The sequence below is a fragment of the Eriocheir sinensis genome, unplaced genomic scaffold, assembly GCF_024679095.1.
Source record: "Eriocheir sinensis breed Jianghai 21 unplaced genomic scaffold, ASM2467909v1 Scaffold348, whole genome shotgun sequence".
Classification (NCBI taxonomy): domain Eukaryota; kingdom Metazoa; phylum Arthropoda; class Malacostraca; order Decapoda; family Varunidae; genus Eriocheir; species Eriocheir sinensis.
The window spans coordinates 340,192-352,816 of record NW_026111663.1 but is presented as its reverse complement, the minus strand read 5'-3'; the positions used below and the strand labels follow the sequence as shown (position 1 = coordinate 352,816).

Sequence of the window (12,625 nt, the reverse complement as noted above, 5' to 3'; positions counted from 1 at the left end):
CTTAATTCTTTTTTGGGAGCAGCGAGTAGCGGGCTTTTTTTATTATTTTTTTTTCATTTTTTGTGCCCTTGAGCTGCCTCCTTTGTTGTAAAAAAAAAAAAAAAAAAGTACACCTTGAATAATTCGAGTCAGCCGGACTACATTGTCCGAAACTGCAGTTAAAACCCGCTCCCATAACATTAAAACTCCTTATTTATTGCAGGGCTAAGCGGGACCATGCCGTTGTGAAGAGAGAATATAGAAAAACTGGCGGTGGTGTACCTCCTCCCACCCTGGACGACAACTCCAAGAAGGTGATCAACATCATCGGAAGTGAAATAGATGACCTTGGCTGCGAGTTTGACAGCGATGCCACCAGAGGTAGGCTAAAGCTGCTTCCTTACCTGAATGACTTATTGCTTGTGGTGAATGTTATGTATATGCTTCTGTGTTCATAGGTAATATCTTTTACTGCGCTTCAGTGGAATAAACACTATGTCCGACCCTGTATTGTTATGCCTACCGAAGATTCAACAATGATCTCCACATATGTCATGAAAGTGCAAATGTCATCATTGCATACACTCGTCGCATCATTTGCACCATAGATGGGAAGAACCCATAACCATAAGTGTATCCTTATGCTACTTTTAATGTTAACTATGAACGTTTGCTTCACATGAAAAAAAATGCACTGATTGACCTGTGGTGCGGCAGTCAAGGCCAATCAAAAATCTTTGGAGGGCAAAGTTTGTTCATCCAGTTACGATACATGCACGTGAAGTTTTTCTCTCATTTACATTTTTACATGCTACAAAACAGCTTGTGCAGCCCTGTCCAGTCGTAGGCGTGGGATTGTCTTTGTAACGGCTCCCACTTATGGTCCTTATTCTTGATTGGCGTTGTTGAGTCTTTTAGTTTTGGTGAAACTTTTTGTTTCTTCTGATCCAGATTTTTCTGATATAATTTTTTCTCTCTTCACTTCCTTCCAGTGGTAATGGTTGAAACACTAGTATATTGCCTGTTTAGTATTCTCTGCTTTGGTTTTCTGTGTTCTGTATAGAGTTTTTGTTTTGTCTTATTTCTGCATATTCTTCACAGTCCAGCAGAAAATGTTCTCAAGTTTATATTTCTGCACCTCAGCACGGATTTTGTTCCCAGTGTGTTGTCTGCCCAAGTTTCTTCTTTTAGGACCTTTTTGTATAATTCATATATCATTAACGTCGATTTTCTCCGTATTTCGTTTTTCCATTTCGTTGAGTCCCATTTCCTTACTTTTTATATTAGTATTTTATTCTTTGTCAGGCTATCAAGTTGTGCCATATTTATATTTAGTTCATTCATATATTTCTTTAAGGTTTTAGTTCACTTTGTGTTAGTGTTTTCTATTTCTCTAAGGAATATATTTCTGGCCAAGTTATTTCTGTTTTCTTTCAGCAAGTTCTTAGCCAGCGACAAGAAATTTGTCGCTAACTTATCAATGTTTGTTTATTTCCGCCGACTCTCCTCTTTCAACCTGTTGTTGATATGTCATTAAGACTTTTGCACCCAGACTTGGTTACATTACTGTCACCTAAGAATACTTAAGAGGTACCTCTCCAGCTACCAATACCTTATCGACAATTTGTGTCTCATTGCAGCGGACGACATGGTCATCCTGCAGGAGGAGGAGGCGCAGCATATGGGGGCAGTACCAACTACAAGTGCCACTATCACCAAGTCATTGGAGACAATTCTACCCAAAGTCAGTGCATGAATACCTGTGTTATAACTTTACTGATAAATTGTTATTGTTTACATACATAGATAAGAGGAGTCCTGACATGAGTGCTGCAATGGATCTGTATATGGCACATTCAGTCTTAGTAGTCCTAATTTTCTTTGTTTTCCTTGTCAGAATGTAATGGAGGACTCACCAGTGCTGCTGGAGACAGCGACGCCCAAACGACATGTCTCCAATGGAGCAGAGGGTGTTGTTAGAGTAAGTCATGAGTATTAAGGTTTTTGAACCATGATTTTTTTTTTTTATTAAAATCATTGCCTTGCTTATGGTACCTACCTACTTTTACTTTTTAGATTTCTTATTTTCATTGGCAGAGTCAACCGGCAAACACAGTGGGCGCTAATGATATGTCAACACCTCAACGTCATGTCTCCAAGGGACCAGAAAGTGCTGCCACAGAAAGTTATGAGTTTAATTTTTTTATTTATAACCATGACGAAATGGGTCTTTCAAATTGTATACTTTGTGTGTACGTAGTACAAATCCTTTTGCAAATTTTAATATTGCTTTGTACAGTGAGGGATCCAGAAAAAAAGTTGCATTTTCTACTTATAGGTTTAGAGAATAGCATTTACGTTTTTTCCTAATTGTTTAAGCATTTGGACAGCCTTCATTATAATGAAACACTACCACTTTGTTATGCTATACCCATAGACACTGACATATTTTCACTAATATCCCTGTACTTAATAAGTAATGCAGTTCTTTCTATACATAGCCTAGACAAAATATGAATCAAGGTGTAACGGTCCGAATGTGAGTGAGTCGGTGAGTGACAGAGTAAGTGTGAGCGAGTGGGAGCGTGAATGAGTGAAAAAGTGAATGGGTGGCTGAGGAATGTAAGTGCGTAAAAGGTTATGAGAAGATAACACGGCGAGCGAATGAGCGAATATATGACCGAGAGTTACGGAAATCCCTCATCTCAAAGCCTCGAACCCCTCCAAGAAACCAATAACTAGTTAGTTAGATAGGTAGGGGTTTGATTGTAAAAGAATGTTCCGGAAGGGAGAGAGAGTCAGTAATGCGGGGTTAAAAGATCACGTGATGGAGGGGAGAAGCTGATGAATAAGCAAGGAGGAGGAGGAAGAGCACCAGAAGCTTGGGAGACGCGAGGAGACGAACACCCCAACAGCAAGGAAAGGCAGCGAGAAAACACAGAGAAGCGGGCTGGTCCGAGAGGTGTCCATCTCTCCACTCAGCCCCCGACCTACACACCACCCACGGCCTGCTGTGTGAGGCGGGCTAGTCAAGAGACGAGCAGCAGGAAGCAAAGAAAGGCAGCGAGTTGGAGTTGAGTGAGAGAGGTGTCCATCTCTCCACTCAGCCCCCCCCGAAAAACCACCCACGGCCTGCGGTGTGAGAAGGACTACAGGATGGGAACTTGTATGGCGGGGTAACCTGCCCCTCGACTGCCCTGGGGGCCGAACTACCACTGCCCAAGCTGCTCCCTACATCAAACGGCGCCCGCCTCTTCACACCACCCGAGCCGCTCCATCTCCACATCAAGCGGCGCCCGTCTGTCCATCACCAGGACCGCCCATTTCCATCGTCGACGTCCCCTGCCGAGCCCGACACTCACGCCAGCTCCTGCTTCTCCGCCTCCAGCAACCAGAGCTAAGCATTCTGTGTATTCCCCAAATCACCCTTGTGCCGGTAGCTAGCTAGATTAGAGGCATACAGCCTGTCAGTCATTCATTTTTTTATTTTTTTTATTAGTACTCCGCTAACCTTTGCAAAAGGAAACCAAATACATATTTATATACAACCTTACTGAGTGTTATCATTTGGAGCCTGTTTTGCTGCTCATTTGAGATTACTAAACCATACACACATCCCCAACCCATAGTACATTATCACCATCCAGTTTCTTAAGGCTGTCTCACAGGTGGTTCCCACGGAAATCCTCCCACCTTCCATAATTAATCACACAAGCAGCAGCCCTAGCAAAAAAAGGGATGTAGCGACACCTATAAACAAGAAGATAATAGAAAGAGAACGCTACATATGGTGGCTTTTGCGGTGGGATTTCCCTGTGAACCATCCCCCCCCTCCCCCCCCCTCTGTTAAAGCGGAAGTTAGGAGTGAAGTGGCTAGGTCAGTACAAGGTTAAAGAAATAATTAGGGATGGGGAGTGCCTATACATTAGAAAATGTCTTTAACGGAACTAAGATACAACAAGCGGCAGATAAAGTAACACCATATGGAGGACAAGAACAAATCCTCATAGAACAGGAGGAAGTAATAGTGCCACCGGTGGACAGTAGCGATGAAGATAGTCGAACAACGTCCAACCAGAGAGAGAAGTCCTCCACGAAGGCTAAGTGAAGAAGTTTAGGTTGGCTCCTGGAACAGATCTGTGCGGTGCAGGATAGTTGGTAAATAGACCCTCCTTTTGTTGCAGTGCAATACGGCACTGGTAAATCTCTCCCGTATCCGGGGGTGGCGAAGCCCGATGAAACGTGGAGACCCAGAAGAGCATCGTCAACCCCACCAGTAATCTCTGGGACGACCTGGGCTCCCCGCGGAAGGTGTGGGAGTGGCTAGGAAGGCCATACCACGCCACCCCGGATGCCAGGGGAGGTGGGGAAGGTACCAACCTGACACCCCGCCAGGATGCCGGGTCCCGATGAGACCCCAGGGCACTCGTGCCCATACCAGTGGATAGCCATGATATTTTTTGTTGTTGTTGGCCGCTGTTAAAGACAATGCTGTTGTAAGTTCTTGACGTAATCAAGGAATGGAGTGTTTTACATTTAGAAGTTTGATTGGTTTTTATCTAATGTTTTATATATGATGTAACTAAATGTTTTATGTGGAGTGAGTAGTAATGTGATTGTTTTTAGACATGTTACCAATGGGTTCAAGACTTTGAGAAAGGGATTTCGATCTCAGGAAGGAGGGAGCCGTGTAACGGTCCGAATGTGAGTGAGTCGGTGAGTGACAGTAAGTGTGAGCGAGTGGGAGCGTGAATGAGTGAAAGAGTGAATGGGTGGCTGAGGAATGTAAGTGCATAAAAGGTTATGAGAAGATAACACGGCGAGCGAATGAGCGAATAAATATATGACCGAGAGTTACTGAAATCCCTCATCTCAAAGCCTCGAACCCCTCCAAGAAACCAATAACTAGTTAGTTAGATAGGTAGGGGTTTGATTGTAAAAGAATGTTCCGGAAGGGAGAGAGAGTCAGTAATGCGGGGTTAAAATATCACGTGATGGAGGGGAGAAGCTGATGAGTAAGCAAGGAGGAGGAGGAAGAGCACCAGAAGCTTGGGAGACGCGAGGAGACGAACACCCCAACAGCAAGGAAAGGCAGCGAGAAAACACAGAAGCGGGCTGGTCCGAGAGGTGTCCATCTCTCCACTCAGCCCCCGACCTACACACCACCCACGGCCTGCTGTGTGAGGCAGGCTAGTCAGGAGACGAGCAGCAGGAAGCAAAGAAAGGCAGCGAGTTGGAGTTGAGTGAGAGAGGTGTCCATCTCTCCACTCAGCCCCCCCCACCGAAAAACCACCCACGGCCTGCGGTGTGAGAAGGACTACAGGATGGGAACTTGTATGGCGGGGTAACCTGCCCCTCGACTGCCCTGGGGGCCGAACTACCACTGCCCAAGCTGCTCCCTACATCAAACGGCGCCCGCCTCTTCACACCACCCGAGCCGCTCCATCTCCACATCAAGCGGCGCCCGTCTGTCCATCACCAGGACCGCCCATTCCCATCGTGGACGTCCCCTGCCGAGCCTGACACTCACGCCAGCTCCTGCTTCTCCGCCTCCAGCAACCAGAGCTAAGCATACTGTGTATTCCCCAAATCTCCCTTGTGCCGGTAGCTAGCTAGATTAGAGGCCTGCAGCTTGTCAGTCATTCATTTTTTTTTTTTTTTTTTTTAGTACTCCGCTAACCTTTGCAAAAGGAAACCAAATACATAATTATATACAACCTTACTGAGTGTTATCATTTGGAGCCTGTTTTGCTGCTCATTTGAGATTACTGAACCATACCCAAATCCCCCCCCCCCCCCCCATAGTACATTATCACCATCCAGTTTCTTAAGGCTGTCTCACAAGTGGTTCCCACGGAAATCCTCCCACCTTCCATAATTAATCACACAAGCAGCAGCCCTAGCAAAAAAAGGGATGTAGCGACACCCATAAACAAGAAGATAATAGAAAGAGAACGTTACAAAGGTATTCAAGTGCAGGGGAAAAGGACAAAATGTAGCACATTTAGTTTTACTAATTTTCATTATTTTGCTTGGCAGAGTCTCCGTCGTCACAGAAGATTTGAAACGTCATTCCCAGCCCTCACGGAGGGAACTCAGTGGCGTAAATAAGCATTTGCTAGGCAGCACGAATTACTAGAGATGCAACTGCAGACAGAGGCCATGCGGCAGGAGTTGCTGAGTTCACAACTGGCAGAAGCTCAACCTAGACCTAGAGCAAGAATTGCTCTCTTGGAGGAAGAGGTCCTCAAAAATAAGTTAGGGAAATAAAAATAAACCGGCAGTAATTTGATATTTTTGTTTTGTTTATTCACTGTACATCCATGTGTGTGTGTGTGTGTGTGTGTGTGTGTGTGTGTGTGTGTGTGTAAGCATTTTGTTTCAATGCGGGACATTGATTTCATAATTTCATGGTCTTCCAAGATAGAATGGGTCCTGCAAATCTATGTTATGAGCACATTAATGAAATGCAAGAATTTCCTTTTTACTACACGCTCTGCTGAATGGTGCTGAATTCAATCATATTTTCTGACGACACAGTGCTCCTTACAGAAAATGAAAGTGACTTACGAAATTTGGTCAGTGTTTTTAAAAGTGTATGTAAAAGGAGAAAATTTAAAGTAAATGTCAACAAAAGTAAAGTGATGGTTTGTGAGCGGAGTGGAAGTGAGTTTGTGGATATTGTATGCCCATATAGAGTGGGAACTGGATGTCAAAACAAAAATGAAAAATAATTTTGAGTAGTGAAGAAATGAAAGAGGTTAATTATAATTAGTTTAAGTACCTTGGATCAGTTATGTGTAAGCATGGTGGTACGGATGGAGAGACAAGAGAAAGACATTGCAAGGAAGAAGGGTGGTAGGGTCTTTGGGACGTATCATGAACGGCAGAAGTGGGAACATGGAGGTAAAGAGATATCCAAGCGAAACATGGGCCTGGAATGAAAGTCTAGAGTGCAGGCAGTGGAAATGAGTTATTTGAGGAGTGCATGTGGTGTGAGTAGAATGGATGAAATGAGTAATGATTTTTTTTATTTGTTTTGTCTGTTTATTTATTTTATTATTATTATTAGTATTAGTAGTATTAGTAGCAGTAGTAGTAATAGTATTATTGTTATTATTATTATCATTATAATTAGTAGGGTAGTAGTAGTGTTCACAGGAATGATGCTCCCCCAGAGAGCGCAATTTATCTCCTAAGGGAGGGGCGCCCCGCCCCCCCTGGATCCGCCACTGTGTGAGTGAGATAGAGGGAGGGAATGTTAGAGGACGACCTCCAGTGAAATGGAGAGATAGGGTGCAGGAGTACTATAGGGAGAGGGGTGAAAGATCCTTGAGAAACTTGGAGCAGGCAGGGAGGAAGTGTCTGAATAGAGATGGAAACTCTTCTGCCGTGGCCATCCCTTGGTGGGAGCTCCTAGGATCAGGTGTCGATGAGATAATGACTACACTCCCACATGATCACTACGTGTGACAAAACACACAAGAAATTAATCCAGACATGGAAAGGTTTTGTCGGCTCCAGGGATCGAACCCATGACCAGCGAGACGGGAGAGCCACTCCTTAACCAGTCGGCCAAAAAGATACCCTCTTCGTAGAGTGAGTTATGGGAGGCTCGCCCCTCAGGCAAGTCGCTGCACTACATTTTTACCTCGTACAGTCATGCTTCAATAACACCTGTAGGGGAAGGTAAATTCTATAATCAGAAGTTCTTTTCTTTATTACCATCATCTGTACAAGTTAGGTAATATATACCTATTTACAGTCAGCTATGAACCCACATTATACAGGCTTATTTTGATTTAGATTATAATCAGAGAAAAAAAATCATGATTTAAATCAAAATTAAATTTACTGTATTTTAAATTATTTAAGTGTTATATTAAGAGTAAAATATATAATGATTAAAATTACATATATATCTATATATATATATATATATATATATATATATATATATATATATATATATATATATATATATATATATATATATATATATATATAGGGAGTGGCGCAAGCCACTCCCGGTGAGGTATATATGGGAGGTGAGAAGGAAGCTGAAGCCCTCCAAAGACCCTTCCCATGTCCTCACTAACCGTTTCCCTATTGTCTCACCAACACCGGAGAGTAGTTCAGCATGCTCTCTAAATAGAGCAGGAGCCCAGAGGGTTGGGGGTAGCCGGAATACTAACCAATTTTCCTTCCTGCCAGTGTTCCATACGTGCATTGTTGCATATGAAACTGGACGACTGGCATGATATCTGTGGTGGGTGTGGCTTCAGCAGCCATTTAAATTCGACACCTCAGCTACCCTAGGTTAGCTTTTTGACCTAACCACTTATAAGTACCTAGAATGTATGAGTTGTGGGTGGAGTTGTTCCAAAAAATTGATGACAGCAATTTTTGGTGGTGGGATGGACCTGCCAGTCCCAATTATGTAAGCCACTCCAGCTACCCTAGGTCAGCCTGAGAGCTAACTTCTCAGAACCTTTGCCAAAATGTTTGTGAGGATCCCAGGAGTCATAAATGGCCAATGACAGCAGTTTCCAATGTTGGGTTACACCAGCCAGCCCCGCCCCAAGAGCCATGCCCCCAAAGTTACGCTAGGTCAGCCTGAGAGCTAACTTCTCAGAACCTTTGCCAAAATGTTTGTGAGGGCCCCAGGAGTCATAAATGGCCAATGACAGCAGTTTCCAATGGTGGGGTACCCCCGCCAGCCCCCCCCCCCCAAAGTGCCACGCCCCCAAAGCTAACCTAGGTCAACATGTGAGCTTACTTCTCAAAACCTTCAAAAATGTGTTTTAGAGCCTGTAAAATTGCTGTTATTGGAAACAAAGTGATAAAGATAATGATTTTTACTACTACATTTAATATCGTTTTATTATTTTTTCTAAAATGTTTGTCTACATTTAATTGGTTGCAACATACATGTACAACACTCTAATTGAACTTCAAGATCTGCGACAAAATCTGAAATGAAAATAGTGTAGAGCAAGATGCTTCAAAAACTTGAGAATTATAAGAAACAGTGTCCGTGATATTATCCTCTACCAGTAATGCAATCAACTTCAGTCGATCCACATATAGTCTTTGATTTCACATCCCTTGGACATTGTAAAAGCTAGTCACGTCATGGAAATGAATCTATCAATCAATGAATACATGCACAGTCAAATTTATATTTCACTATCGTCATCAGAGTCTGTATCTTCACTCCAAGCTTCTATATCAGTTTCCTCGTCGGAGCCCATCAGGTCAGATTCATCATCTGCAGCAATTTCCTGACTGTCGATTTCCTCACTGTGTAGTGAACGTGGCATTTCTTCACCTCTGAACCAAAGTGGCTCTAGGAGGTTATCTCTAAGGCACCATCCGTAATCACTGGGTGATTCGTTACACATAGGAGCAGGCGAATCAGCATTGCACCACAGAGCAGCAACATAGTTTGATCTTCGAATCTTCTCTTTTAATGCCTTGTATGAAGGTGGTAGGAGAGCACAGTCCAGCTTCTTGACATGCGAGAGTTGCTTCTCCTGAAAAGATGGGAAGGATGTTGAAAATTTTCTAAGTGATTACGATATAAAGTGTTAGACCCATTCTCCCTCCATTTCTCTGGCTACAAGATTACCTTCTCAACCTTTCCAGTCATATCGATCAGTCTCAGGTATCGGGCTTCATTGACGTCTTCAGTCTTGTCTTGACCATACATTTGGCAGGTAAATGCAGATATTGCCTCAGTGTCTAGGTTACCAATTTTCCCAAGGCCAACGAATGCTTCTATGAATCTGCCTGTTGTGTCCTTCTCTAAGATCTGGAGCGGTTTAACCTTGCCTTTTCTGAAATAGAAGTTGAAATCAAAGTCTTAGTTGATAGAGTAATGTATTTATAGCATTGACATTGAATAGAAAGGAACCTAGGAAAGTTTCTTCCTAGGCCCTATATCATTGCACCTCTCGCTATTGCAAGTTTTGAACGCAGAGGTCTCACAAACCCACCTGTAGAAAGCAGAGGTAAAGTCACATCCAGTGAATGCATGGAACCCCGGTAGCGCTTCTGGTAGACCTGTCTTCATGTCTTCTAGACCATCGGTGATGTTGCTGACGTTGATGTACCTACGGCTGTTCCCCATGCCACACTCCATAATGACAGTCTTGGCTGCACGAACCTCTGGACGTTGTCTCGCCAGCATCCCGATCAAGATCACCAGAACATCTGTATCAGAGGCTCTCACACAGATGTGGCTCGCTGAAGTGTTGGCAACGTGGAAGGATATGAGGGTATCAGCCTCCTCATGGTTTCCCTGATATTCCGCAGGTCTTGTAACGGTGATGTGGTGGCTTTCCTTGTCTGGTACGAAGCTCAAGCAATCTCCACCAAAGGATGCAATGACAGTTTTACCTTCCAGAATGTGCCAGTAATGTTCCTTCCCCCATTCCTGCAGTAGAAATCTCCCCAACTGATCTTTGAACATCCCATTTGCCAGTAACTTTTTTCCACTTTGCCTGATGGTCTGCTCTGGTCCGGTTATGTTGTAAGCCGAGTCAACTGCTCCTCGAAGTTTTCTTTCGCTTCCTTTGATCGAATCTTCTAGGTACTTATCAAGGCAGATGTGAACCTCTTTTCCCTTTGAGGCACAGATGACCGACAATATCGTCCGCGCAATTGATGCATAGGATGCTCCAATGGAGGTCTGCGATAGGATGGAGTGCAGGAGAAGTCCTCCATCATACACGTGTGTGTAGAGCTCAGGGTGGTCGAGTTCATTGATGGTTTCCATCTGTACAGCTTCCAGATGATGCAGGAGAGAAGATTTGTCGGTCTTGACCAGGGAACCATCGCAGTGGGCAAACGCTAGAGGGTATTTGATTATTGGGTATTTTAAGATGTGTCTGAGGTCCACGGCGGAGTCTTGAGAGGCGACAACGATCATTTTGACAAATGCATCCCTGAGGTTCTCGGCATTGGTCTGTGCCCTCTTTGATGCACTTGCCAACGGCCCCTTTTTCGTGTTCTCTGCGGCGAAGTTAGCGACTTTGACTTTCTTTATGGGTTGGGTGAAGCGTTTCCTGTTTTCGTCCCATTCTTCTTCGAACTTCTCTCTAGCTTCTTGGCCTCTTCGTATCGTCGAAAGAAGATAACTTTGTGTTGCTGCGTTTGCTGCACGTCCAGTGGCAATGTTCACTAAAGTTGATGGGGCCTCATCGCTGAAGGGGTTGCAGAAGGTGTCGATTGTCTTTCCAAGAGCTTTCATTTGGATATTGTCCTTATTGATTTGTGATGGATGACATTGTGCTGCAGTGCCGTTTTCCTGCTCTATCCCGACCAATGATTTCAGCTCCGAAACCGCAAGAGCCCTCTGTGTCATTGTCAACGCCCATCGGCGCAAGGCTTGGTCCGAGTTCCGGAATGCAACAATTCCTCTTGCGCTTGAACTGGCATCCTTGTTGACAGTTTGTTCAAGAGAGAGATCAACAGCCGACCTGCTAAAATTCCTCGTTGTTCTTCGGATTGAGAAGGCACCCTTTTCTAAGATGGTCATTACAGCAGGGTTTAAAGAGAAGGATTTAGCAAGAATTAGTGAGTCAAAGACAATTACTGCTAAAACGAGTAATACATGTAATACCTTTATAGCCTAAGGGTTACAAAGTATCCTGTTTCTGGATGTACTTGTGACACCTTTGCATGGGCAGTTCATACCATGTTTTTGGGAGTTATGTGTAGCCTAGCTCGCGTGGACCTAGGTTAGCATGGGGTGCGTGGCACTTTTTGGGGCTGGCGGGGTTTCCCACCATTGGAAACTGCTGTCATTGGCCATTTATGACTCCTGGGGCCCTCACAAACATTTTGGCAAAGGTTCTGAGAAGTTAGCTCTCAGGCTGACCTAGGGTAACTTTGGGGGCATGGCACTTTGGGCGGGGCTGGCGGGGGTACCCCACCATTGGAAACTGCTGTCATTGGCCATTTATGACTCCTGGGATCCTCACAAACATTTTGGCAAAGGTTCTGAGAAGTTAGCTCTCAGGCTGACCTAGGGTAGCTGGAGTGGCTTACATAATTGGGACTGGCAGGTCCATCCCACCACCAAAAATTGCTGTCATCAATTTTTTGGAACAACTCCACCCACAACTCATACATTCTAGGTACTTATAAGTGGTTAGGTCAAAAAGCTAACCTAGGGTAGCTGAGGTGTCGAATTTAAATGGCTGCTGAAGCCACATCCACCACAGATATCATGCCAGTCGTCCAGTTTCATATGCAACAATGCACGTATGGAACACTGGCAGGAAGGAAAATTGGTTAGTATTCCGGCTACCCCCAACCCTCTGGGCTCCCGGTCTAAAAGACAGACCCTCTCTTTATCCACACCACACTACATTCACACAACATATACACCTTTTCCCAAAATTAAAATTTCAAAATGGCGCACCTACACCAAGCCTCGGAGTCCCCGCCTGGGGGGGGGGACCACAAATTCCCCCAGGGAGGACTCCCCTTCTGGCTGCCGACCCGAGAGGTGTCTTGATAACTCCTCGAACCTCTTTCTTCTCAATTTCTGCAACATTCGCGGTCTTCGCTCTAATTTTCATTCTGTGGAACATCATCTCTCCTCCTCTAAACCTCACCTTCTCTTCCTTACCGAAAC

At 44.4% G+C, this 12,625-nt stretch overlaps 2 protein-coding genes across 2 annotated transcripts in view; both read right to left on the bottom strand.

Moving 5' to 3' along the window:
• The window catches only part of LOC126991823 (uncharacterized), a 74,574-nt gene that overhangs the window by 14,479 nt on the left and 47,470 nt on the right, over positions 1–12,625 (bottom strand). The gene's annotated exons all lie outside the window — the stretch shown is intronic.
• LOC126991822 (uncharacterized) lies at positions 9,260–11,733 on the bottom strand. The gene is made up of 2 exons (XM_050850490.1): positions 9,611–11,733; positions 9,260–9,515 (listed from the first exon to the last, which is right to left on the bottom strand). Exon 1 carries the CDS (start codon positions 11,519–11,521, stop codon positions 9,896–9,898), a length of 1,626 nt encoding a protein of 541 aa, XP_050706447.1. The 5' UTR covers positions 11,522–11,733; the 3' UTR covers positions 9,260–9,515; positions 9,611–9,895.

What these genes read in the sequence shown, in the direction of transcription:
- LOC126991822 (XM_050850490.1), bottom strand. Translation starts at nt 11,521, where the DNA reads ATGACCATCTTAGAAAAGGGTGCCTTCTCAATCCGAAGAACAACGAGG.